Genomic DNA, 26,743 nt, shown 5'->3' with positions numbered 1-26,743 from the left:
GAACATTTCCAATAGGATTCATGACTCAAATGTCGAATACAATTTCAGATTTATTCTCATAACCCAGAAGTTTTTTCTACAGCGGTGACATTTGCCTTTGGCCAAATAATGATTGTAGCATCCAGCCGTGCACCGTGCACTGTGTACCACATAGCATCAGCCGTGCACTGTGCACCGTATACTGTGTACCATGTAGCATCAGCCGTGCACCCTGTGCTGTGTAGCATCAGCCATGCACCGTTCACCACGCACCGTGTAACATCCAGCTATGCTCCGTGCGCCATGTAGCATCCGGCCATGCGCCGTGCACCATATGGGCAAAATGTGCACTGGACACAGTACTGCTTTTGACAGAATATGTATATGAGCTGAGATCCTTCTTCCCCTTGGAGATGTTCTCTTCCCTCCCTCACTCCCTTGACCACAACGACCGCGTGAGCAGGGCCAGGGTATCGTCCGAGACGGGAGCAGCCAGCCGGCCTGTGCAAGCTGTGGCCCAGTTCTGGGATGTTTGCTGTCAGGTTCCCATCGGCTCACTTTCACGTCTCCATTCGGCTCCTGGTATCTTGTGGCAGATGGCACCAGCCTAGGAACACGGAGAGTCCTTGATGGACCCAGGAGCTTTAAGGACTGAGGAACGATGCATTTGATTAGTGACACATTCATAGATTAAACACCCAGATTGCCCCCATACTTTGTAACCTTTGAGGTGTTAGGAGCGCTTTACACTCTTAAAAATTATTGGGGATTCCCTAAGAGCTTCTGCATATGTGGGCTATCGCCACTGATATTTACCATTTTAAAATGAAAATAGACATTTAAAAAGATTTACATATCTATTCATTTAAAAATAAGAATAATAAGCCCATTATATGGTAACATAAATAATATTTTTTTTCTGGAAAATTACTATGTTTTCCAAAACAAAAAACATTCATGATAAGAGTAGCATTTCTTTTTTTTTTTTTTTTTTTTAATTTTTAAAAAGATTTTATTTATTCAACAGAGATAGAGACAGCCAACGAGAGAGGGAACAGAAGCAGGGGGAGTGGGAGAGGAAGAAGCAGGCTCATAGCACAGGAGCCTGATGTGGGGCTCGATCCCACAATGCCGGGATCACGCCCTGAGCTGAAGGCAGACGCTTAACCGCTGTGCCACCCAGGCGCCCCAAGAGTAGCATTTCTGTACATCTCTTTAACGTCTGGCTTCATAACGACAGCAGGATTCTTGCACCTGCTTCTGCACTCAGGCTGTTCGGATCTGTTGTCCGACTTAAGTGGTAGGACATCCAACCTCATGCAGATACATAGTTGGGAAAAGCTGGACCGCGTGAGCCGCCAGGGGTCCTTGGACCGCATCTGAGAACTGCTGATTTAGGGCATTGATGAAGCTGAGGATGAAACCGAAAGAGAAAGCCTGTCTCCCCCCGCCCCGGGTCACTTCATCCACTGACAAGGAAGCTTAGAATCCTAGACAGGATCCAAAAAGAGGTGCTGGGAGGAAAATACCAGCTCCGACCAGCTTGACCTGAGACCCCCAGCCAAGACTCCCATGCTTTGGCTCAACTGTCCCCCACAGTTTTATCTGGCAGCAGACTTCTGTCACCGGCTGGACTGGACATTTCTGGTGGCAGCTTGCATTTGACGCTGTAACGGCTGCCCGCTGGTTTTCAAGCCTCACTGCCATATGGCCCACCCTGACCCCTCATATCACATCAAAGTGGACCTGCCTCTGCCTTCGCTTGCTGGTCAAGCCTCAGCATCTGAGAATGCCCTGGAAAAGACTTTGACCCTGGAGGGGGGCATCAGGCTGACCACTCTGGCTTCTGGTTGTCCGTCAGCCATTGAGGAGCTCTGTGCGCCTGGGGAAGCAGGATGATTATTAATTAATTCAACATGCAATTAATGAGATTATACCGAGCGCCTGGCACGATGCATTTCTCATGCCCAGGCCAGGGTGGGTCAGACCTCCTTAGACAAATCGAGATGAATTAGCAGCTTAATAAATATGAATGATCTCAGTTGATGAAAAATGCACCAAATGACTGTTTTCCTTAATGTAATTACTCGGGTGGTCGGTTTGCCTGTAGAGCCCTGAGGGTATTAAATCAGCAGTTTTCTGGAGGCTTCAGAAAGGGGAAGGTGCCTGCTTTGGTGGCTCCCCTCCCCTTTTCCCCTTTACTGCAGACAAAAAGTTAAAAACAGTGTCCCTGCTATAAACCACATCTGTTCCCAGGGCAGCGTCCCCATCGTTCTGACAGCTGTGGACACTCAGGAAGCTGTCACCACCATTAGGATTCAGAACATTTCCATCACTCCCTAAAGTTTCCTTGTTCTCCGGCGCTGTCTCTCCTGGACCGTGCCCTGTGTCCTGGCGACCACTGATTCGCCTTCTGACACTGAATATGAATTTGTTTTTTCTGGAGCTTCAGATACACGGACCACATGTGCTTTTGTCTGGCTTCTTTCCCTGGGCATAATAATTCTGAGATTCGCCCCTGTTGCTGTGTGTTTCACCAGCGTGTCTGTCTTCGCGGCCGAATGACATTCCACTGTATGGACATACTACAATTTGTTTCTACATTCGCCTGTTGACGGATGCTTGGTCATTTCCAGTTTTGAGCTCCTGTGGATAAAGCTGCTATGAACACGTATGGGCAAGTCTTCATGTTCATGGGCTTTGTTATTCTTCGTGCTAAGAAATGGCTGGGTCATATGGACGGTGTGTGCTGAGCTCTGCAAGAAACTGTCCAGCCCTTTCCCGCAGGGCTGATAGCGCTGTGCATTTCCACCAGCCGGGGGGATTTCCAGGTCTGTCCCGTCCTCACCAACTTGGTGGGTTCAGTCTTTTTAATTTTAGCCCCCATCATGGATGTCTACTGACCTTTCATCGGGATTTATTTATTTACTTTTATTTATTTATTTTTCCAAGAGAGAGGAAGAGCATGAGCTGGGCGAGGGGCAGAGGGGGAGGGAGAGAGAGAATCTTAAGCAGATTCCACGCTCAGTGCAGATCCTGGTGCAGGACTCGATCTCACGACCCTGAGATCATGACCTGAGCCAAAACCAAGAGTTGGATGCTTAACTGATTGAGCCATCCAGATGCCGCGCTCATTGGGATTTAAATATGCATTTCCCTGGTGACCAGTGTGTTGAGTATCTTTTCATGTATTTAGTGGCCATTCATATATTTTGCTTTAAGAGGTATCTGACCAAATCTTTTACCCATGTTTAACTAAGTGGTTTGCAGGCTTATTATTGGGTTATACAAGGTCTGTGTACACTCTGGATGTGGGTAGTTTGTCCGATACGTGTATTGTGGATATTTTCTCTCAACCTGTGGCTTGCCTTTTTGTTTTTATACTGGTTTCTTTCAAAGAGCAAAATTTTAAATTTCGATAAAGGACAACTTACCCATTTTTTTTCTTTCGCCATTCACGCTTTTTAGCTCTTGCCTAAGAAATCAAAGCTGCAAAGACTTTCTCCTGTATTGTCGTTCGGCTGTTTTGTAGCTTTAGCGTTTCTGTTTAGGTCTGTGACTTATTCCAATATAATTTTTACATGGCATAAAGTAAGGGTTGATGTTAACTTTTCTCCCCATACATTTATTTATGGATTGGGTGGACCATCCCTCCTTCATCGAATTGCCTGGGCATCTGACCATGGATTTGTGGCTCTATTTCTGACCTCTCCGTTCTGTTGTTATGCAGATGTGTCCTAGCGATTCCACACTGTCTGATTACAACTCTGTAGTGAGTCTTGAAGTCAGGCTGGGTGGGGCCCCCAGCTTTGCTCTTTTACTGTAGAATTGTTTTGGCTGTTCGAGGTCCTGATCTAACATGAACATGTGCTCCCTCATCTAATCCTTACGGCCCCTGAGGCAGGTTTGAATGTTTAGCCCATTCCATAGCGTGCTGGGGTCTGGCCATCCTCCACGAGCACCCTGGTCCTGGCATCCATGATGCTGGGCCATGCCGGGTGGGGGCTTGGAAGCCGTGGCGAGGGTCCTCTGACTGAGATGTGGGGCTTCCAGGCCCCTCCGAGGGCCGTGATGGGGCTGTGGGAAGAGTCTCACTCGGAGGCTGAAGGCTAGGACTGAGGCCGGGGTCAGGACCCGTGCAGGCGTGGACATGGGGGACTCTGCCCAGGGGCGTGCCGGAGCTGTCTTGTGTCAGGAATTTGGTGCCCCAGCCCCCGTTCTTACATTTTTAGGGATTTTGCAGGCCCATTGTTAAACTGTGAGTGGCTTGAAGTCTCAGGCTCAACAAACACACAAATCAGGATGTCCACTCTGGTCCCCCCTCACCCCCAAAGAGCCGGAGGTCAGTTGTTTACCAGCATAGCACAGACCCCACCCTCAGGGAGCCTCCGTTTCCCCATCTGTAAGTGGGGGAGAGTCATGCCACCCCAGAAGGCCATCACAGCCATTAGGTAAGGTCATAGGTGCGAAATACTTGCAGTAATCTTGATGCCAAGTTTAAGGGGCAGTCACCATGCTGGCCCCACAGTTGGCACCCACAGAGCAGTTGCTGACTGCAGTGTGCTTAGACCCGGGTTTACTTGTGTGGAAGTGGCAGAATGGCCTGAAGTCCCAGAGCTGGGGTGGGATTAATGCACCACGTGGGTAAGGCTCCTGGCCCGTGCCCAGCCCATGGTGGCTCTCAGTGAATGAGCTCCCCGAGGACCCAGGTTCCACCGGGGTGTCCGGCGAAACCATGATGGGGACATCTCCTTGCCCACGGCCTTGGTATTCCAAGCAGAGTGGCTGTGCCAGCAGCACAGCCCAGTCATCCTCGAGGCCGGGAGAGAGGAGCTCCAGGGAAGCCGGGACTCCTTCCCACCAGGGAGCAAGGCAGGGAGCCTAGTGGCCCGAGGATGCTCCTTGCCAGTGAACGAGGCCCCATGCAGGACCAGCAGCAGTGGCAAAATCAAGTGGGCTCCACACTAACCTTTGCCTGAAGCACCCCATTTCGTAGGCACAATCGTGCCCATTTTACAGATGAGGAAACTGAGCCTCTGGGTGTTGAGCTGCCAGCGGTCCTCAGCCAGTGCCCAGCTAGAGGGACCCTGCCCTTTCTGCTGCCAAGGCTATGCCCTCACCCTCGGCCAGCTGCACGGCACCCCCAGTGACAGGGCTGGAATAGCAGTTGGGGGTGTCCAGGCACTGTCTATACCCCAGGCCACCCCTTAGCGGGGATGCACTGTTATCCCACACTGGGCTGTCACTGAGTCTGGGCCACAGGGCCTTCCCAGGAGGAAGGGGAAGGAGAGTGTGTACAATGTGCAGTTTCCTTGTGGACACTGTCCCTGCTGACAGACGCTGGACAGTTGGGAGGGCCCACTTAGTGCCCATTTGGCGCACTGCTGAGTTCCCGTGGCCTAGCGTGAGGTCTGGCACTTAGTCAGTGCTTACTAAATATTCATTGAATAATTAAATGGTCCCACTTGGGGAGACACAAAAACGTCCAGGCTGGCTCAGGGGCTGGGGTTGTGTTGGGAGGGAGAGAGAGGCAGGTGAGGGTAGTGGGGAGCCACAGAAGGTTTTAGGGAGGGTCATGATGTAATGGGGTTTCAGCTTTACAAAAGGCCCTCTGGCCTGTGTGGACCGGGCCAGACAAAGGCAGGAAACCCCAGTCTTCCAGGAGAGAAGTAGTGATGGCCGGCACCAGGGCAGAGGCAGGAGAGGCGGGCAGAGGGGACGGCCGGCTGTGCCAGCCATGACCTCAGCACCCAGCTCAGTGCCCAGCCCTGGGCCCCAGCCCCGGAGCAGAGAAGACGCAGGGCTGGCAAAGGAACCAGTGGACACACTGATGTGATGAGGCCCGAAGGGTATCCTTGTCGTCGGGCCATTTGGCCCTGGTTGCCCATCTGCCAGCAGGGGTCTGAGGGCCTGGCTGCATCCTGAGCTGAGAGGCCGGGGCCTACGGGACCCAGGGGCTGGGAGGGCCCTGGCCAGCTGGCCCGGCCGGACACTGGTGGTCAGTCTGGGGTAGCATCAGGCCTCCATCCTCCCCTCCACAGCAGGCTCATCAACCTGGCCTGTGAAAGCATGTTGTCATTTCCAGAACCCTCCAGCACAGGCAGCTCTTGCCATGACCATTACACAGAGGCGGAAACTGAGACTCAGTGGGGTTCATAGCTGGGTCCCCCAACAGCAAATTCACCACATCTCAAACCACCCCCTGCCGTGTATTAATTCTTCCTCTTTGCCCTTTCTCTCAGTATCCAGATGGTTCTGTTGGTTCGTGTGCGTAATAGCAACATACTACTGATTATAGCTCTATGTTAAAAAATATTTTATTTATTTACTTGACATAGAGGGAGAGAAAGGGAGAACAAGCAGGGGGAGCAGAGGGAGAGGGAGGAGCAGACTCTCGGCTGTGCTGGGAGCCCGACACAGGGCTCGATCCCAGGACCCCGGGACCATGACCTGAGCCGAAGACAGATGCTTAAGCGACTGAGCCACCCAGGCCACCTGCTTCTCAATTTTTGAGCAGTGTCTTGTTATCAGACACTTTTGTATATGTCTCCTCAAGTCCTCACAACCAACCCTGAGAGATGATAGCGTTGTACCCACTGTAGAGATCAGGAAACTGAGGCTCAGGCAGCCCCAGCGAAGTGAGACTCTCTCACTCCCAAACCTGCCCACGCTTCACCAGCGGCTCGCAAATCTTGGCACCGCACAGAAGAACCCGTCAAAATGCAGATTCCAGGTGCCAGCGAGCAATTCTGATCCACTGGGTCTGGGCAGGGCCCTGGGAATCTTCCTCTTTAGGAGAGAAGCCCACGGGATGGTGCTGTGGGCTTTCCCTGGAGCTTGTGCTATGAGGAAGCAGGCAGGGAGCAGGTGGTCTTCTCTGGGTCCCTTTCACCTCGTCCTGTCCCCAGACTGGCTGCTGGGCCCAGGCCTCCTGGCCACCTTCCGGGCACACAGGGGTCTGATTGAGGGGTGATGCCTGGGGGCTCTGCTGGACTCAGATCTGGGGAGCGGCCCCTGCTTTGAGCACAATCTGACCTGGCCCGAATTCAAACACAGCGGCCTGACCAGGTCCTGCTGACCACAGGCAAATCCATCGCTGTCCCCACACCCCCTTTCACCAAGCCCATCTGCCTCTGTACTGGCCAGGCCAACGGCTACCCAGCAGGCACCCATCTGGCCTGGCAGAGAGGAGCTGGCAGCCACATCCCCTGCCCTGCCTGGATCCTGCCCCTCGGGGAGCAGCTGTGGAAGGGGCAGCACTATCCCACCCTCGTTCTGGCTCCCGCAGCAGCATCCCAGCTGGCAGGGCTGGGTGCACCGTGGGTTGGAGGTCCCAGGGTACAGGCCCACTCACAAGCTTAGCTACCACTCAAGCTTCTGGGGCCTGAGTTTCTGCTTAAAGGGAATGGGGCCTGTCCTAAAGAGCATCTTGACCACAGTGAAGTAATACTCAGCCGAGGAAGGACTGAGCAGCGGCAAACACTGCACGTGGATAAACCTTGAGAACATGCCAGGGCAAAGAAGCCAGACGCAGAAGGCCCCCAACTGTATGATCCCAGTGATAGCAAGTGTCCCGAAGATGCAAAGCCACAGAGACAGAAGGCAGGTGAATGGCTGGCAGGGAATGAGGAGTGACTGCTAACAGGTATGGGGGCTCTCTTTGGAATTAGGTAGTGGCGATGGTTGCACAACACAGTGAATACACTAAAAACCGCTGAAGTATACAGTTTGAAATGTGAGTTTTATGTTACATGAATTATATCTCCATTTTTAAAATGTTAAAACCAGCAACAACAAAAACATCGTGATGCCAACACCTGTCCTAACAGCTGAGGAACCAGAGGGAGACACAGAGAATCTACGTAAGGCACGTGGGCGGCAGGGATGGGGCAGGCTCCTGCCATCCCCCGCTACGTAACCCTTTCCTGAGAGCCGCTCAGGTGCCTGCGCCGGGGAAGGGAAGGGGCTCTGCCCCCCACCTGAAAGAGCTCATCTCCCTCAGTGAGAGACACGCACGAGGGTAGCAGCAGCCATTAATCCTTGTCAGAGCGGGGAGCCCCAGCCCAAAACGCTCTGTGGTTTCTCCTGTCACTTGGAATCAAATTCCCAGTCCCGCCTTGGCCTGCCCTGCCCAGGGACCTCACCCGCCTGCCACTCTGAGCTCAGTCCTGCCTGTCACCTTCCTGCACACGCTGCCCTCCTTGCTGACCTGCAGCAGACCAAGCTGACTCGTACGTCTCAGGGCCTTTGCACCTGCTACTCCCCCTGCTATCTGTGTGGCTCTGTCCTTTGCTTCCTCAGGTCTCTGCTGAAATGTCCCTCCTCCAAGAAGTCTTCCCTGACTTCCCCAACTAAAACAGCACCTCCCACCCCCTCCATCCCCTTTACCTTTATTTTTCATCTTCGCTCTTACCCCTCCCCAGAAAAATGATACATATTTATGCAAAAATTTCCTTATTGGTTGTGCCCTTCAGTAGAGAGCGAGCTTCCTGCGGGGGGTGTATACGCAGAGCTCCCGTGTGTGCAACGGTGCTGGGGATACAGTAGGTGCTCAATTACCACTTTTTTTAATTAATTTTTTTTGGCGTCCCTGGATGGGCCCAAATAAATTAAACTTCTTATTGTAAAACATACAGAAGATAAAATGTACCATTTTAACCGTTTTCAAGTGTACAATTCAGTGGCATTAAGAACATTTACAGTGTTGTGCAACCAACCCCACTCCCCATTTCTAGACCTTTTTCATCATCCCAAATAGAAAATCTGTACTTTTTTTTGAGTCTTTTATCCAACAGGCTACATTAAAAACATCAAACTCTAGCCAACATTTTCCCTTAAAGCAATAACTGAATAACTCCTCATTAATTAACATTCATTTGAGAGGATAAAATGAATGGTGAACGGATGTACCCAGTGCCTGTCACATGCCAGGTGATGTCAGATCAAACTTTCAACCACCTTGGAAGGTGTGGATGGCCATCTTTGTTTCACAGATGGTCAGGTGGACTCAGAGAGGTGAAGTGCTTTGTCCAGGGTCACACAGCACTTAAGACTGGGCTTTAACCCACTTGGGGAGAGGACGGGTTGATGAGGACCCTCCCCTCAGCACCTGCTTTCTCCCAGGAAGTGTTTTCACCCGCCCCCACTCCCATCTCTGACCCCTTTGAATGCCTCGAGAAGCACCAGGCTGGGGGTCAGGTTCAAGGACCGTGGAGCCAGGTTGCCTAGGAGTCAGTCCCAGCCCCGTACACACCAGACAGGCAGCTTTCAGCAAGTTACTAATCCTCTCTCTGCCTCGGTTTCTTCATCTGTACACTGGGGACTATGGCATCACTCCATCTTTTGGGAGCTAGGAGGATTTAGTGCTGTCTGTCAAGTGCTAGAACAGCTCCCAGAAAGTACCAGGAGGTTAACTATTACTATGACCTGTTCTGGTCCGATGGGCCAGTATCCTGGGGCCACATGCAGTCCAGGTTCTCAGAACTCCCGCTCTCGCCGTCCTGATCCCTGTCATATCAGGCCTCTTGTGAGTCCAGTGACATTACCCCTGTTTTCCAGGGGAGGGAACTGAGTCTCAGGGGATGGGACTTACTTCAGGTCACACATCAGTGAATGGGGAAGGCTTGAGCCCAAGTCTGGTTTTGCCTCCCACCCCCAGGGCCGTCACTGTCCACCATGACCCAAAGGAACCAGGTGTCAGCATGGAGGGCTCGGTGGCTTCCCCAAAGATGGGACATTTGGGCTGAGACCTGGAGAACAGTTGGAGTTGTCCAGGTGAACTGGGAAGGGACAGCACCGTGGTCAGAGTGCAGTGTAGATGAGGCCCCTGGGTGGGGGAAGGAGTGTGCACCTGCCTGAAAACCTAGGCGGTAGTTGAGAGCTTGTTCTCAAGGGGAAGGTCTCCCCTTTTCAATGACTGTCCTACTTCCGAAAACAGGTCATCTCCGGAGCAGAGCTGGATGGTGGCCACTCTTTGTTTTAAAGACGCTGTGATGGGGGCGGCTGGGTGGCTCAGTTGGTTAAGTGTCTGCCTTCGGCTCGGGTCATGATCCCAGAGTCCTGGGATCGAGCCCCACATCAGGCTCCTTGCTCGGCGGGGAGCCTGCTTCTCCCTCTGCCTGCCACTCCCCCTGCTTGTGCTCTCTCCTCACTCCTCTCTCTGTGTCAAATAGATAAATAATATCTTACCAAAAAAAGTAAAGACACGGTGATGCGGTTCTGCTGGGCACCCTTCTGTCCCGGTCAGCGCCTGCCACGTAACAAACCTCCCCAGAGCTCCGTGGCCTCAAACAGCAAGCATTTAGTTTTGCTCCCAAGTCTGTGGGTCAGCTGGGTGTTCCTTGCGCATTGGCTGTGCTCACTCGTGCATCGGCGGTAGTTGTGCTCAGGAAGGCGTCCCGGCTGCTCTTTGCAGGCTGTCTCCCACGTGTGGGGACTGACTGGCTGTTGGCTGGGCCAGGGTGGCCTCAGCTGCGGTGGCTCGTCCCCGCTGCCCCTGCCGCCCCTGCCTCCCATCCTCCAGCTGGCCTGGGGTTTCGTGGTGGAGCAGGGGTCCAGGAGAGAGGGCAGCAGCCACATGGCCTCGTGAAGCCCGGGCTTGGAACCAGCAGCTCTCACGTCCACCCCGGTCTGTTGGCCAAAGCAGGTCACAGGCCCGGGAGGGGTCAGGTGTGGGGAAATGGGGTCCGCCTCTGGACGGGAAGCAGGGTAGTGGCTGTGGATCCAGGAAGCCATCGGTGCTGTCTGTCTGCCCCTCCTCCTTGCTCCTCAAGCCCCCACGTGCGCGCTGCCGTTTCCCGGAGGCCCTGGCCGATCCCACCCCTCCCCATCCCGAAGTCACCTCCCCCCCAGCCACCTCTTCACCTCCTGCGTGTGGCTCCCCGGACCTGGAGCACCCCGTTAAGGGCAGGCCTGGATTCCCTTGCCGGCATGGCCCCCTCCTCCCAGGGGGGCCCAGAGAAGATGCCGGGGAAGCCCACTCACCGTGCCCTGTCCCCGGCTGGTGCCTGCAGCCGGGCCTCCTTTCTCTCGCTGAGCTTCCCTCCACGGCAGGCAGACTCCTCTTCCCTCCTGTTTCTGCCCACACCTCCCTCCCCATCGGCCTAATGCTTCTGACAACACTAATTAAAGCCAGTGCTCCCATCAGAAGGGTCGGGCTGGGCTTTCCAAAGCCCCCCTTCTGTGGGGTGATGGGTCGGATGGATCATTAATAGTGTCGACAGCACTTACAGTGACGGATGGTGATGGACGAGCAGGGAAGAGTCCCACCGATGAGCGTCTTAATCTCCCTGTCTCATTTGCAGGCTTCTGCCAAAGTTTCTGGGAACTTTCCAGTCCACACATAAACCCTAGAACTGTGGCCAGGCAGGGATGACATTTCCCATCCTACCAATGCAACAGTCAGGGCTCAGAGAGGGTGAGTGATTTGGGTGAGGTCGCACAACAAGCACATACAGGGCTGCGACTGGCATATGTTCCTCTTGCTGACAGCCACAGTGGGTACCGTGGGGATCCACGGGCTGACCCTCCCCCACATGGCACCGGTAGGAGCCACAGCCCAGGGTGCATGCAGCCCTCCAGGGCTGGTGGGCACATGGCCTCTTGTTGTAGCCCTGTTCTCCCTCTTTAAACAACAGAGATCCCTCCTCTCACTGTCTGGAGGCTGGAAGACAGAAAGCAAGTTGTCGGCAGTGTCATGCTCTCTCCAAAGCCTGCAGGGAAGTGTCTGTTCCAGGCTCTTCCAGCTTCTGGCGGTGGCTTGCTGTCCCTGACGCTCCTCAGCTTGCAGATGCGTCACTCCAGTCTCTGCCCCTGTTGTCACATGCCTTCTCCCTGTGTGTCTGTGTGTCCCTGTGTCATCACGTAGCCGCCTTCTTAGGACACCATTGTATTTAGGGCCCGCTGTAAGTCCAGTATGACCACATCTTAACTTGATCATCTGCAAAGATGATCCAAATAAGGTCACAGTCACAGCTACTTGGAGTTATGACTTCAACATATCTTTTTGGTGACACCATTCAACCCACAACACCATCCCTGGCTCCAGATCCCAATCTGGACCTGTCACTTGGCTGGTCACATTGGACACCACCTTTGACCTTTCCCTAAGCCTACGCTGGACCATGGTGTGGCTGTCTGCCTCCCCGACCAGGTAGCTCTGGGCCTCACCTGCCAGGGCTGTGTGGTGCCCAGTTCCAGGGAGTTGACTGGTGTCTCCATGTTCCATGGCCCAAGCTGCCTCTTTCAACCCTGCTTTGCCATCCTAGAGCCACAGCAGAAGGCAGAGGGGACCTCCCAAGTGGAAGGGCAGCATGGACTTTCATGGGATTTTTCTGCACCCATGACAGGGTGACTTGGAGCACCCATGACTGGGTGGGCTTGGCAGACCTCACTTGGTGGCTGAGTTGGGACTCCATCTGAGCCTGAGGTTTTAGCGAGTGGCACCATGAGGCTCTATGGTGTGGGTGCAGGAACATGCCAGAAGCACATACTGCAGAGGCCCTGCTGCATGTGTGACTTTGGGCAAGGGCCTTGCCAAGAGCCTCAGCTCTTAGTGACCCAGTGTCCTTATCTGTAAAGAGAGAATGATGAGAGGACAGTAGGATTGTGCCAAGGTTAGACTTCTGCTCCATGCAAGGCTTTAACTGAGTCTCCATTTGCTTTTCATTCTTGAAGAATGTTTGTGCTGGATACAGAATTCTGGGTTCACAGATTTTTAAATTCTCTTTCCGTACTTTGAACATCTTCTGGATTCCCATATCCTTTTTTTTTTTTTAAGATTTATTTTTTTTATTTTAGAAAGTGAGAGTGCGAGTGGGGGAAAGGGTAGAGGGAGAGAGAGAGAGAGAATCTCAAGCAGGCTGCCCAGTCAGCATGGAGCCCAACATGAGCCTGATCCCAGGACCCCAAGGTCATGACCTGAGCCAAAATCAAGAGCCAACCACTCAACTGACTGAGCCACCCAGGCGCCCTGGACTCCAGTATCTCTGACGAGAAATTAGCAGTCATTTGAGGCCTGGTGCCTCTGAATGTAACATGGTTTTATTCTAGCTGCTTATAAAATGTTATCATTATTTTGCTCCTTGGCAGTTTAATGGTTAGGTGTGGTTTTCTTAGTATTTATCCTCTTCGGAGTTAACTAAGCTTCTTAAATGTGTGCATTGATGTCTTTTCCCATATTGGGGATTTTTTTTTTCAGTAATTATTCCTTGAAGTCTTTCTCCTACTCTATTATCTCTCTCCTCTCCTTCTGGAACTCTGATTACATGTATGTTAGATGTTTGATATTGACCTACAGGTCCTGGAAGTTCTGTTCTTTTCTCTTTAAATTTATTTTCTCTCTATTGTTCACATTGGGTAATTTGTACTGATGTATCTTCAGGTGTACTAAGTCTTTCTTCTGTCATCTCAAATTTTCTGTTAAGCAATTCAGTGGTTTTCTGTTTCAGATACTGTATTTTTTAGTTATAAGATATCCATTTGGTTATTTTTAAAATAATTTCTCTTTCTCTGTTGAAATGTCCTTTCTTTTCATTCAGTGGGAGCAAATTTCCCTTTATATCCTTGAACATAGTTGTAATACCTACTTTAAATTATTTTCATTTGCTAATTCCAACATCAGGGGCATTTCATGACCAGTTTCCATCAATTATCCTTATATTTAGTATGGGTGATATGCACCTATTTCTTTGTGTGTCTTCATATAATTTTGGGTTATATCCTGTAGAGATTCTAGATGTTTATTATGTCACTCCAAAGAGCATTTTTGTTTTATTTTGTGTTTGTGAGCAGTTAACTCAGTTGAACTCAACTGCAAACCCCGTCTCTGGGGTTATGGGCAACAGCACAAACCCCAGTTCACTTCTTTTAGGCTTAGCTTGGCTGCTTGGAGTCTGTCATGTGTGTGCATTTTTTGTGGCTAGACAAAGATTTGGGCAGAGTTTATGTGTTGTGTTTGGTGACACCCCCCCAGCCGGGCATGCCCCTTTCTAGAATTTACTCCCTCACTTTCTGGGAACTACTAGGGTTTCCCCCAGACGCTGTCTCCTGGTTTATTAATCCTTAAGAGTAGAACTTTCTATCTGAGTTTTAGCAGCTACATGGCACAGACCGGGGCCTGTCCTCAGACTAAAGGCCATGAAAATGGCTCAGTGGGTGAGTGATTGCTAATTTTCCTGCAGGTTCCACCGGCATTTGGTCCCCTCCAGTGCCTTCAGGTGGTTGTATTTTGTTTTTCTTTTGAGGCTTTATAGTTTCAACTGGTGAGAGGGTTGATCCAATAGGAGCCACCAGGCTATTACCAGAAGCAAAAACTCCCATGGAGAGATTTAGACCAATGCCTGGCAAATGAGCACTTAAGAAACGTGAGTTGATATTATTGACCACGCTGCTGGGTTCCCTTCTGTGGTCAAGATGAGAGGCAATGTGGACATAGACACCCCCATGTAGGAAGGGGTCCACATTCAATGAGAGGCATACAGTGGTCATGAGACTGTAGTTGTCAGAGAGACCACTGAACTGGTGGGCAGCGGTGCTGTCTGGCAGGCTTCCTGGAGGAGGTGGTATTGGGACTGGACATGTGTCAGATATTCTAAGACGAGAGAATAGACTTTCTGATTTCAAGGTTTTATTGATAAGGATTTCTAGCTCTCAAGGGAGGTAATCTTTCTGAAGGTAAACCCTGGAAGATACTTCCTGTAGCAACGAATAGATGTGAAACATCCACCAGCCCAAAGGCCTGAGGAAGCAACGCCCTGGCCTGCTTACTCCATAGATATTTGCAGGATGGGACTAGTGCAGGGCTGGAGGTCAGGATCCCCAGATCTGCACCGTAAGCTTCGGCCACCACTCATCTTGCACGCTTCTGAGCTGGCCACTGAGACGTCTGTGCAGGCCAGAAGCAAGGATGAGAGGGGACTGTAGTTTTCTGTCCAGTTACTTTTGGTAACCCCTCATTCCTCAGAGTCATGATCCTTTCTCCTGGACCCTCACACCCCATAGTCCCACTGGAGCTCCCAACCCCCGGCAGACTCTATTATAGCCATGCTCAGAAAAGTGGTGTAACCAACCCAAGGCCACATAGCCAAGGTGCCAGAACCACGACTCCAACCTGGGACTGCCCACTGGCCCACGAGCAGCTCGGAAGGTTGTCCCCGTGCAGGGTCCTCCATCTCTCCAGCTGCCAATGGGAATTATAGTGGTATTCCCATCAGGGGTTGGTGTGAGTTTCAAAGGAGGCAGCGGATGTGAAACTGACACATAAATTGTAAATTGCCTGCAGATGTTAGTGTCTGTTACTGTGGTAACCGCCCAGCATTTATGGACAACACTCGGTCTGGGTACCAGTGGTCACATTGGCGTTTTAATTTAATAGCATTATTATTCTTCCATCATAAAAATAATATAAATTATGCATATGTCCAAACTCATCAAATTGTATATATTAAATATGTGCATTTGTATATCAGTTATATCCCAAAAGAGCTATTAAAAATTACCTTCATTACAGAAAATCGAGAAAATGTAGAAAAGTGGAAAAAGAAACAAATATTTTATTGCAGCCACCCCAAAGCACCCTCTGCTAATGGGGTGGAGGGGTCATTTTTCGGCTTTTCTTGCCTCTGCCCAGTGTGTTTGCCATTTAACACGGCTGTGATCACTGGTGTATATAATTAAAAACATTTTATACACAATTTTATAGCCTGCTCTTTGTCCCCTTAGGGGGTGCTAATAGGAAGAGCGAGAACTGGCGCCATGCCGTCCCGGACCCTGGCGCCGCTGGGCTCTGGCTCTGGGTCCGGTGTGCGTGTGCTCCTGGGTCAGGCCCGGTGGCCCCGTGGAGGGCCCAACCCCTTCCCGGCTCCGTGCTCAGCAGGCGTTTACACGTTCCCGTCCCCCGGCTCTCCTCGTCTTGTCTTGTTTTTCTAAGTTCAGTGAAATGTGCTTTTATTGTGATCAATGAACATGTCCAGTCCATCCTCCCACTTCTAAACCACCTTCTCTCTCCTCTTTTCTTTTGCTGTCAAAGCTGGCATTTACTTATGGCTCAGGAGGCCAGTGCAGGCCAGGAGCTTCCTCTAACAGGTGCTGATGGGAAAAGCAAAAGGTGTTTATTGAATAGGAAAGTGAAAATCACTCAAGGCCTTGAGATAAGAGGTAGCCGGTACTTTTAAGAAGCAGCAAGGAGCCCAGTCTGAGTGGAAGAGCGAGGTGGGCAAGAAGGGAGATGAGGCTGGGGGGGAGAGAGGTGTTACCTTTTACTGAGTAAAAAACACAAAACTCAGTGGCATTCAACAACAAACATTTTTTCCTCGCGCACCTGCCGATCTCGCTCATCTTGGGCTGGGCTGGGCTGGGCTGGGCTGGGTGAGCAGGGGGCAGGGGCCCTGCTTGGGGCTGGCATGGCTGGGTGACTGCGGCATTCCTCCCCCTCCTCCTGGGACCCGGGGGCTGGCCTGGGTGGGTCCTTCTGGCAGGGGCAGAGGCTGGATGGTGGCTTGTCTGTTGGTCTCCCATAGGCCAAAGCAAATCACATGGCCAAGCGCAGAATCAGGGAGCGGTGGCAGTGGTGGTGACGGGGGGTGGGGATTGCCCAGCCCTGGGTGGGACACAGTGCCATGTTCTGTGCAGGTGCAGGAGAAGGGTGAAGGTTTGGGCTTCCGATATGGTCTGCCTCTGGGGACCGCAGACTACTCAGGCTTTAGACCACTCTGAGACCTTTGCTTTACTCTGAGGTCAAATGGGGATTTGATCTAGAAGGTTTCGGGCGGGCTCCTTCATGCTCTGCTGGGGTTAGCTTAAGCAGGGGCAGGGAGGAAGCAAAGAGATCCTTTAGGGGGCTGTCAGAATCTTCCAGGTGAGAGGTGGGGAGCTGTGGGACATTGTGATGGCCTGGCTAGTAGGACATGGTGTGTGGAGAGGGAGACAGAGAAAGGGGTCAGAGAGACTCCGAGGCTTGGGCCCGAGCCAGGGGAAGATGGAGTGGCCACCATCTGACAGGGGAGGCTGCCCAGGAGGGCTTTGGGAGGAAACAGACTCCAGTTTTGGGGACCAGTGGAGGGTTTGGGGCCAAGACACGCTGTGACTCTGGTCGCTGTAGGAGAATGGAGTGGGGGCAGTGATCAGAGCTGACGTTTATTAGAGAGTAGCTCCATTATGCTAAAGCCGGATCAGAGCTTCTGGGGCCTACAGAGTCCAGGCCAGGAATGTGTGAAGATTATGGGGGTCCCACCGATGGGGAACCCATGGGTGGCCCCCAGAGTAGGGCTAGTGTCACCTGGTCAGCACATGAAACCCCCAAACTGCTTCTTGAAGCAGGAGAAGGAGGAAGGAAGGAAACAGGAAAGGGAGGAAAGCAAGCCTGTGAATGGGTCTGTGTCCCCTGGCCGGACGGGAGGGACAGGGGGACCATCAGCCCCTCATTAGTGCTCCTGACCCCTCGGGCCCCTGCTTCTGGGTGGTGGCCCAGCCCAAGGGTGCAGGCTCTGGTGGGTAGGGGGCCTGTTCTGTTGAGCTTTGTAGTACTGGGGTCCTAATGGGCCACATCTTCCTGTCTCTCCCCCCACAGCCGATATCATCTCTACCGTTGAGTTCAACCACACCGGAGAGCTGCTGGCCACAGGCGACAAGGGTGGCCGGGTTGTCATCTTCCAGCGGGAGCCGGAGGTGCGGCGGGACCTGGTGGTGGCGGGAGGGGCGCCACGCTCCAGCCGGGCCTTTGCCGGCTCTGTCCTGGACCCCAGGAAGCACTGAGGACAGGCAGGGCTAGCTGTTGCCCTGGGTTAAGCCTCCCATTACTGGGTGAGCCGGCGCTGTCCTGGCCAGAGGTGGGGGGACAGGAGGGTGCGTTTTCTGCAGCCGTGGGGCTGCCTTCAGGTGGGGGTCGGCGACTCGGCTCAGCCCCAGGCCGAGCCCTCCCGAAGCTTGTTGTCCAGCAGAATTCCGGGTAAGACAGGAGTGGCCCACAGCAACCCACCCAGGAGTGATGTTTCTGAACCACTGCAAGACCCTCAGATAAAAAGACCTGCATTTGTTGAGCACCTACTATGTGCGGTCACCTTGCTACGTTCTCTACACGTTTTCTCATTTACTCTTCACTGCCCCCCTCAGAGGTTGGGGACCGACACCCATTTTACAGATGAGGACACCTGGAGAAGTCACCCAGCTAGTGAGCAAAGACCAGGGGCTGAAACCAAGGCCATGTGTTGTCACGTACATGCCACCCTGCCTCAGAGAGGGGGCCGCCCACACACGAGCACATGCAGGGATTAGAGGCTGAAGAGGGGGAGGGCGGGGAAGGGAGGAGGGGGAGAGAGATGAGGGGAGAGGGAACAGGGGTGAGGAAGAGAAGAGGAGGAGGGGGGATTGAGGAGAGCAGGGAGGAGGGGGTTGGAGGGGGCAGGGGAAATGTTGCAGGTGCATCCCTGCCCCGTTCCTCAGGGCACGTATTCCTCGAGGTCTGGCTTCTCCCTGTTCCCCCCTCTGCCCCGTAACCTCCCTCACGACAGCCCCAGTGGTGCCATTAGGTGCTCTTAGCATCCTCGTGTCACAGATGGGGAGCCCGGAGCTCGGAGAGTGTGACCTAGCTTAGCAAGGACACGTGGCCGGGAAGCAGGCAGCTGAAAATCGAGTCCTATGGCCCGAGCGTGACAGTTTCCTGAGAAGGACCCGGGTAGCCCACCGGGGAAGGCAAAGCCAAGCCTCCTTTTTGCAGAAAGAAATTAAATGGGTAGATGCACATTTCTTGATTTTGGAATTTTTCTCCTTTAATTTTTTTCTCTCTTCTGGTCCCAGTGACCTTAGTCATAGACAGCGCTTGTGGCCGCTGAAGGGACTTGGAGGCAAACATACAGAAGAACTTGAAAGCTTATCAGAAGCAGGACAGGTGTAGAAACCTAGCAATAGGTGATTTAGGAAAAATAAGCAGGAAACTTGAAATTGTCCTTGGTTGACTGACTCCGTTTGTTATATGGTACCACATACACTGAACTTGTCCACTGAGAAGGCCAGCCCTGTGTCCACAGCGGACTCACCACCTCACTATTTTGAGGGCTCTGTCACGAGGGTCCTTGTTATTATGAGCTCTGCTGCCTAAACCAGGATGGGCCCATGGAGGAAAGTTGAGGGGGACGATGGCCTAATGTCAGTCTAACATTCTAGAATATTCTGCCTCCGTGTGAAATCTGTTCCAAAATGCATGCATTCCATGAATCAGGACCAAGTTGGACACTCGGACTGGAGGATCAAACCAGAGCCTTGCCTTGGTGTCAGACAGACCTCAGAGGGTCGAGTGACAGCACTTAGTGGACACCTGGCCTTTGAGGGGAGCAGTCAGTTCACCTCTGAGTCTCCACTTTCTCGTCTGTAAAATGGGGAGAATCGCAGTGCCTGCTGCAGAGGGGCCGCGTGGATCGAACAAGACGGGGAGTGAGAAGCACTTCGCTCAGCACCCCGCACATAGTAGGTGCTCAGTGAATGTGAACCAGCCCGATTGCTGGACTGAGGAGGAGACAGGGCTTGGCCACAGCCACACGCCAAGTCATCGGCCATGTAAAATACAGAGTTTCCTTTGACCCTGGCATCGGATCCCCAGCCCTCCTGGACATGGGCCACCAGGCTGCGTCGGGCTCTCGGACGGCTTGGCCAGCGTGCCCCTCACCCCTGCCCCTGCCATGCTGGAGCTCAGGCCCCCTTGTCCACATTCTCTTGCAGAGTAAAAATGCGCCTCACAGCCAGGGCGAGTATGACGTCTACAGCACCTTCCAGAGCCATGAGCCGGAGTTCGATTATCTCAAGAGTCTGGAGATAGAGGAGAAAATCAACAAAATCAAGTGGCTTCCGCAGCAGAATGCCGCCCACTCCCTGCTGTCCACCAACGGTGAGGGGCCCGCGCGCGGGGGCGCCGGAACCGCCGGCTCGCACATGCTCTTTTCCAGCTCACTTGGACTGAGCATTTTTCTAGGTCCTGAGAACCCGAAAATAGTATTTTGAACAGTGGGCACATTCCAGTCAGTGACTGTCCCACAGCTTCCTCAGTCTTGGCCTGTGGTGGGACATGGGGCTTGTTTGCACCATGACAGATGGCTGTGTCGGGGACATCTCTGTCATTACTGTTCTTGGAGGGGGGGCGGTGAGGGAGTTTGGTATTCCCGACGAAGGAGCCAAACCTAACTCTTCTGGAATCCCCGAGCACCCCTGTGGGGTTGTCACTCGAGAGTGCGGGGCGGGCAGCAGGAGCGAGGGTTTTGGAGCCTGGCTGGCCACTTGACCGTTCTGCCCCGGGGAGGACGCGTGCGCCCCCGGGCCCCAGGGAGGCTCCTGGCCAGAATCCTGCTTTGCTGTGCCCCACTCAGGGCCTGGCGCCTGGGGCCCGAGGCTCGGCTTCCCCCTGCTGGCCCTCCTGCTTCTCTCGACCCCGTCATCAGTGGTGTCTGAGTGGTAGGAGGACAGGCCTGGACTCTGTCCCAGCCCTGTGACCTTGGGGTGATGGCCTTGCTTCCCTGAGCCTCGGTTCCCTCATCTGTGCAGCGGGGTGGACGCAGCTCCTCTGGGTTGTGGTAAGGGTGACGTGAGATGACACCCCACCGGCACCCTGAGACGAGCCAGCCTTGCTGTGGAGTGTGTGAGCCTGTCATGGTGATGCCACCTGCCTTCCCCGACAGAGCCCAGACTCCGTGCAGCTACTGAGGCATCCTCGAAACTGCCGGGACTCAATCCCACCAAACCTTGTGCCCGAAGTCTGCCCTGTCTGCCCCTCACCTGGCCAACCCTTCCGCATCCCGTAGACCTCCAGTGGGTGTCACTTTCCACTGAGCCTTTGTGGACTTCTCAGCTGAGCCTGCTGTCCCTGCAGTCAGTCCTGATACCCCCGACCCCTCCTGAACCCAGGCCTGCCCCCCTGCTCCCTGCGTTCCTGCTGTTCTCATCCTTCACCCTGTCAAGTGCAGGATCCAAGACCCTTAAGGGTGCCTGGCCCAGGGCCGTGCTCAGCCAGTGGGGCCCTTCCCTTGCACGGGAGCGGAGGCAGTGAGGGTCTCCCCAGGACAGGAGCCCCTCACATCGTTCACATCCTGGCCCTCCCACTTCTGCTTCTGAGTTGTGATGGTTGTGTCTTCCTCACGGGGGCGCTGGGGGGATGAAAGGATATGAGGCCACAGCGAGTTAGAACGAGGCCGGTGTCCATGGAGCCACATACACATGCTGCCTTTCCTTTTACCATGGGAGTGGGACGTGTCATTCTCTTCCTGCCCCTCTGGAGAGAAGGTCAGCGTCAGGAGCTCCCTACACCCCCACCCTCAAAGCTTCTTGACCCCGGGTTTAAATTCCAGCTGCACCCTTTCCGAACGACATGTCCTTGGTACCTATCAAGGGTTTAATGATACCAGTTGTCTCCCTCTTCCTTCTCCTGAGCCGGGCTGTGTTTGTTTTGGCTGCAGTAGCAGTCAGGGTTCCGCAGGGAAGCAGGACTGATACGATGAGCGTGTGTGTGTGTGTGTGTGTGTGTGTGTGTGTGTGTGTGTAGGGATGCACATGTAAACATAGATATATGGAAAGAGACTTCTTTCCAATTGTCTCACATGACTGTGGGGGCTGGCAAATCCAAAATTTGCAGGACTGGCTGGAAGGCTGGAGATCCAGGGAAGAGCTAATGTTGCAGCTTGAGTCTGAAGGCCACCTGCTGGCAGAATTCCCTCTTCCTCCAGGGGAGGGCCGTCCTTTGAAGGCCTTCAACTGATTAGATGAGGCCCACCCACATATGGAGAGCAGTCTGCTTCACTGTACGGATTCTTTTTTCTTTTTTTGTGGCTTAACAACAGTTTATTTCTCATTCCCATAAAGTCCATCACAGGGCTGTGGGACTTTCCAGAACACCTGCTCTCCATGTGGGGGGCTCGTATTCCAAACTACTTTGAGTTTCTGGTCCCTGTTTCTGTATGGGCTTCCACACGGAGGCAGGAAGAGCAGTAAGGTCTTGCACCCGCAAATAAAGCCTTCAGCCCAGCACTCTATGGATGTAAGATGTAATGCCATCTAAAAAAAAAAAACCTTCACAGTAACACGCATCTATATTTGGCCAAACACCTGGTGGCTGGGCTTTGCCGCACTGACATAGACGCTGAACCATCCCAGCCGCTCGGTTCCTCTTCTGTGTTCATGGCAGGAGGCCCGAGAAGTGGGGCCACTGGAAGCTGCCCTCCGGACGGGCCGGATGCTGCTCGGGAGAGAGCGGGTCACCTGCTTTTGTCTGCCCCGCAGGGCTTCAGAGTGGGAAGCTGCATCTGATATGCTCTTTCTGGGAGTGGGTTTGGAGTTCGCGGCTGCCCTCAAAGGTGCCTCCCCTTTGACCCAATGCTTTCACTGTTGGGATCAGTTGTGAGGAGCCAGAGGAGGACAAGTACCCTGTCTGCAGCCGTGTTCGCGGCGTGGGTGCGCAGAAGGAGCGGGAACCCTCGTGTCTAAGAGCAGGCTCCCGGTCAAGGAGTTCCTGACACAGCGCACCTGTCTCATAGGCTGTGCTCTGAGCTGGAGTTAATCATGAGTCTCGTTTCATTTGCTCTGTTTCGAAAGATAAAACTATCAAATTATGGAAGATCACTGAACGAGATAAAAGGCCCGAGGGATATAACCTAAAAGATGAAGAAGGGAAGCTTAAGGACCTGTCCACGGTGACGTCACTGCAGGTAAGATGTGGAACACGGAAGGTTCCGGCAAGCGGGAAGCAGTGTGGGCTTCTTTTGTGAAACAGTGAGACTTTAGGACTTGAAGGGCTTTTGGGATTTGAGCCAGAGCCGGGTTCGGGTCCTGGCCGGGCTGCTTCCTGGTGGGGTGGCCGCAGGGTTTCCCTGCCTCTAGCCTCAGGCTCCTCGTGAGCAAAGCAGACACGGTGCTCTTTGTCCCGGAAGTGACGTGGGGATGAGGCGGGGTGATGCGTGGACGTCCAGGAGAACCCGTGGGCTGAACTTGTGGACTCCAAGCCCTTCATCGAGGGGCCGAGAGGCCTAGAACAGGTGATTCTTGCTGCCTGTATGGAGGCGGGGAAGGTTAAGCTGTGGGGCCATGCCAGTGTAAACTCTCATCCCCATGTGACTGAAAGGCAAAAGCACCCCTCTTTCTTCCAGGGAAGAGGCTGTGAGCCATGGCAGAGAGAGTTCTGGAGTCCCAGGATCTGGGTTCCAGTCCTGCCTCGGCCACCGGCTGGCGGCGTGCCCCTGGGCAAGGCTCTCAGCCTCCGTGAGCCTCCGCCGACTCCTGATCTGGAATGAGCATGGGCACTTCCCATGGCCAGCCTGTGTCCTCCTAATACTCTGCCTACAGGACCTCAGTCCTCACCGAAGTCCTGTAAAGGGGGCACACGATTATCAACCGCATTTTATAGATGAAATGAGAGCTGGGATCCAAACCCAGGGAAGTCTGGCTCCAGAGTCGGCGTCCCTGTCTCCTCCGTGAAGAGGGAGTGAGGTCCCAGCCTCCCGGGAGAGCCGTGGGGATGGTCAGTGGTGTCCTGCTGGAAGACTCCATGAAAGTCAGTCCCTGTCTTTCTCCAGCAGGGCAGGGGGCATAGCAGGGCCACCTTGTGTGTCCCTGGCTTCCAGAAGCCTGGAACATGGCAGGCGCTCTGTTCCTGTGTGTTGAAGGGGGTGCTGGTGCGCAGCTCATTGGGATTTATTCGTTCATCGCACCCTTACTGAGCACCTGCTTTGTGTCCAGCCCTGCTCTGGGCACGGGGAGACCGCAGTGAAACAGAGAGCCGGGGGCGGGATTGGGTCTGAGTCTCAGTGTCCCCTGCTCCTGGGACCGGCCTGGCTCTGAGCAGACGGCTTCAGTCCTATGAGTAAGCATCAGAGGTGCTGCTCCCTTCAGCTCGTTTCCATGTTTTGGCCAATTTGGAAAAGGCTGGGTCACATTGCATGAACTGCCTGTCCTCCTGGGTGAGGGGGCCCAACTCACAGCTCTGAGTGTGTGCCCCTCCAGGGGGGAGGGAGACAGTGGTGAGGCCTGGCATGGGGGTGTTAGTGCCTCCCCCGGGTGTCCCGATGGCTCCCAGACCCACTCACCACTTGTCAGGTGGCTGTAGGCAGGGCGCCGCCCCATGCCTCCGTTTCCTCCCCAGCAAAATGTGCATGAGAACTCACTTTCCCTGAAACAGCTTAGCGTACGCGCTCACTACGTGTCCAGCAAATCGTCGTAAATATGAAATGGTAATCAATGTTGTTCCCGAGATGGAGAAATAAATGTTTAAGCATATCGGCCTCTAAATGACAGGCAAATTGTGCAAATAAATTCTGAGAAAGCCAGGAGGCCAATTAGCTTCCACATTGAGTAATGGGAGTGATGTGCCCCCCCACCCCCACCCCCCATCCCAGCCCCCAGGAAGTTTATGAGGCTTTCATCTGGTGGGAAGGATGCAATTATCACCTCTTGATGGGCTTGGCGTTTGCGGCAGAGCCGGTGGCCCGCGGGAATCTGTTTATTTCCCTCCCCGCATCTGACACTTTGCTCTGTATCTCACTCACATCCCAAGATGGCCCTTAACCGTCTGTTGAGGCTGGAGGAGGAGAAAGGGAGAAAGAACCGGAGCATCTGGGTCTTTCCACCTCTTGCCTGTTCCTTATCTCCTTCCATGTCACCCAAGCCACCTAGCCGTGTGGAGCTCTTTACTGAATCTGAGCCGTTCCTGCTGGAGGCTGGGCTGTTACTTGCTGACAAGCTGGTCTACAACGGGCCCCGTGCTGGACCCCGGGTGTCAGGTGGGCCCAGCCCCCCAAGGAAACAGACGTGGAGTCACTCCACCTTGTTGATTTGGTGAACTCCTATTCATCCTTTAAAACCCTAGTAGCCTTCTCTGTAAAGCCGTTTCTACACAAGCCAGATAAAAACCCTCATCCCGCTTCTGCACCGTCTAGCCTTGTGTATCCCACAATGTTCTGTCCTTAGTGTTCACATGTCTGCCCTCCTGCCTCTCACCTTGACTAGACAGACTGTGGCTTCTAGAAGCGTTGGGGGAGGCAAAATGATTTATTCATGAGACACCCAAACCTTCGGGGCATATTTATTTTCACTCTTCCTCTCCTTTGTTCTTTTAATGGCTTTGAAATATGGTTTGGGGATGGCAGTGAATGGCTGGAGCCCTGGGTGTAGGGCAAGGCTGCCGGGAGGGGAAGCGATGTTGCCAGAAGGAGGGGAGGCAGATTCAAGGCTTTGCGAGGCCAGTGATGCTCTGACCTTCTCCAGGAGCAGGTGTGACTTGAGAGAGTCCAGAGGACCATGGGCAGCTATGCCTTGAGGAAAGGGAAGGAAAGATTAGGAGCTGACCTAGAATATCTGACACAGGGGGACGTGGGCAGGGCGGGGCAGAGAGCCTGGAAGCTCAGGCACAGAGCCGGCAGCACAGGAATGGCCCAGAGCCAGGTAGGCATGCACACAACGTTGCACACGCCCGCACTCACGCTCACACACGAGCACACTCACACCCATATTCGTGCATGCAAATAGCCCACGCACATCCACGCATACACCCGCACATATGCATCCTCACACACACACACTGGTGCACACACATGCACTCTCAGGCATGCACACGCAGACACACACATTGGCACATGCTCACACTGGGTCCCCTGGTGCTGTGCGTGAGAAGGAACACTGCAGCACCAAAGTGGTCACCTCCTGTCTCAGCTGTCCCTGGGGAGCTTGAGGGACACAGCCCATTCATTTATTCACTCACCCACTCACTCATTCCCCTGCGGGCCTTTCTGTGTGGGGTCCTGGGCTGAGCGCCAGCCACACAGAGACGAATACGAGAAGGCACGGTGTGCCCCTAACCGTTCCCAGGCCACTGCAGGAACAAGACAGCTGCCTCGTCATGTGGCCAGGGCTGTGACAGACTGTGGCCGCTTCAGGGAGCCCTGGGCCTAGCCTAAGAGTGAGGTGCAATCAGAAGAGGTCCCCTGGAAGAAGGAGATTCGCAGGTCCCACGTCAGCCCAAGTCTGACCCGCACGGCCCGCATCAGTCCTGCTCCTACGTCCCCTCCTGGTTGCCCGTCCTACCTGGCACCACCCCTGCCGCCCTGTCACCCTGACCCTGCACCTGTTTTATTTTTCCAAATAGCACCTGTGCTGTATGAACTCACACACACGCATGCACGCACGCACACACACACGCTCACTTGTGTATTGGTTTATTGTCTTTCTCTCCCACCTGAGGGCAAGCAGCCCGTCTGCCACAGCGTGTCCTCACCCAGTTCTGCTTGGATTCCCCTGACTCTACTCGGTAACTGCCGCCCCAGGCCCAGGAACCCTGCAATTAGCTGACAAAGTTGCACAGCCCAACACCAGGACCCTGAGCTCTTCCTCACTCGGAGCCTGGCCGAGCTGCCTCTCTCTCAGATGCAGTTCCCGTGGCCCCTGGAGCAGGGTCCCCCCAGGCCCACGCTAGAACCCATGTGGCTGTGTGAGGCCTGTCCACCCTCCCATCACCCGCTAGGGAGGAGGTCAGGCACTAGCACTGAGAATTCACCTTGTGCGGGGCGCCATTCTGAGTGCACTTGACCTGCATGAACTCGTGGGATCCTCACATACCCCTCTTCACAGATAAGGAAACTGAGGTCCAGAGAGGTGAAGTCCCCGGAAAGGGTAACCCTAGTGGGTGTCCAGGCAGTAGGGTTTCAGGGGTCTGCCTTTCCGCCAACATGCCCTGGCGGGGCAGTCACACCTGGCTCTGCATTTCCTGACTCTGGGACTTCGACATGTCAGGGTCATCTTGGCA

General features: G+C 53.7%; 1 protein-coding gene across 2 annotated transcripts in view; it reads left to right on the top strand.

Moving 5' to 3' along the window:
• The window catches only part of PPP2R2C (protein phosphatase 2 regulatory subunit Bgamma), a 129,420-nt gene that overhangs the window by 62,082 nt on the left and 40,595 nt on the right, over positions 1 to 26,743 (top strand). For both annotated transcript variants that reach the window (XM_002924149.4, XM_019804764.2), the window contains exons 2-4: positions 17,546 to 17,643; positions 19,690 to 19,855; positions 22,546 to 22,658. In XM_002924149.4, the coding sequence (XP_002924195.1) occupies positions 17,546 to 17,643; positions 19,690 to 19,855; positions 22,546 to 22,658 (377 nt within the window). The remainder of the gene's footprint in view (positions 1 to 17,545; positions 17,644 to 19,689; positions 19,856 to 22,545; positions 22,659 to 26,743) is intronic.

Source organism: Ailuropoda melanoleuca, chromosome 11, assembly GCF_002007445.2.
Source record: "Ailuropoda melanoleuca isolate Jingjing chromosome 11, ASM200744v2, whole genome shotgun sequence".
In the NCBI taxonomy this organism is placed as follows: Eukaryota; Metazoa; Chordata; class Mammalia; order Carnivora; family Ursidae; genus Ailuropoda; species Ailuropoda melanoleuca.
This window is presented reverse-complemented; position numbering and strand designations above follow the sequence as displayed.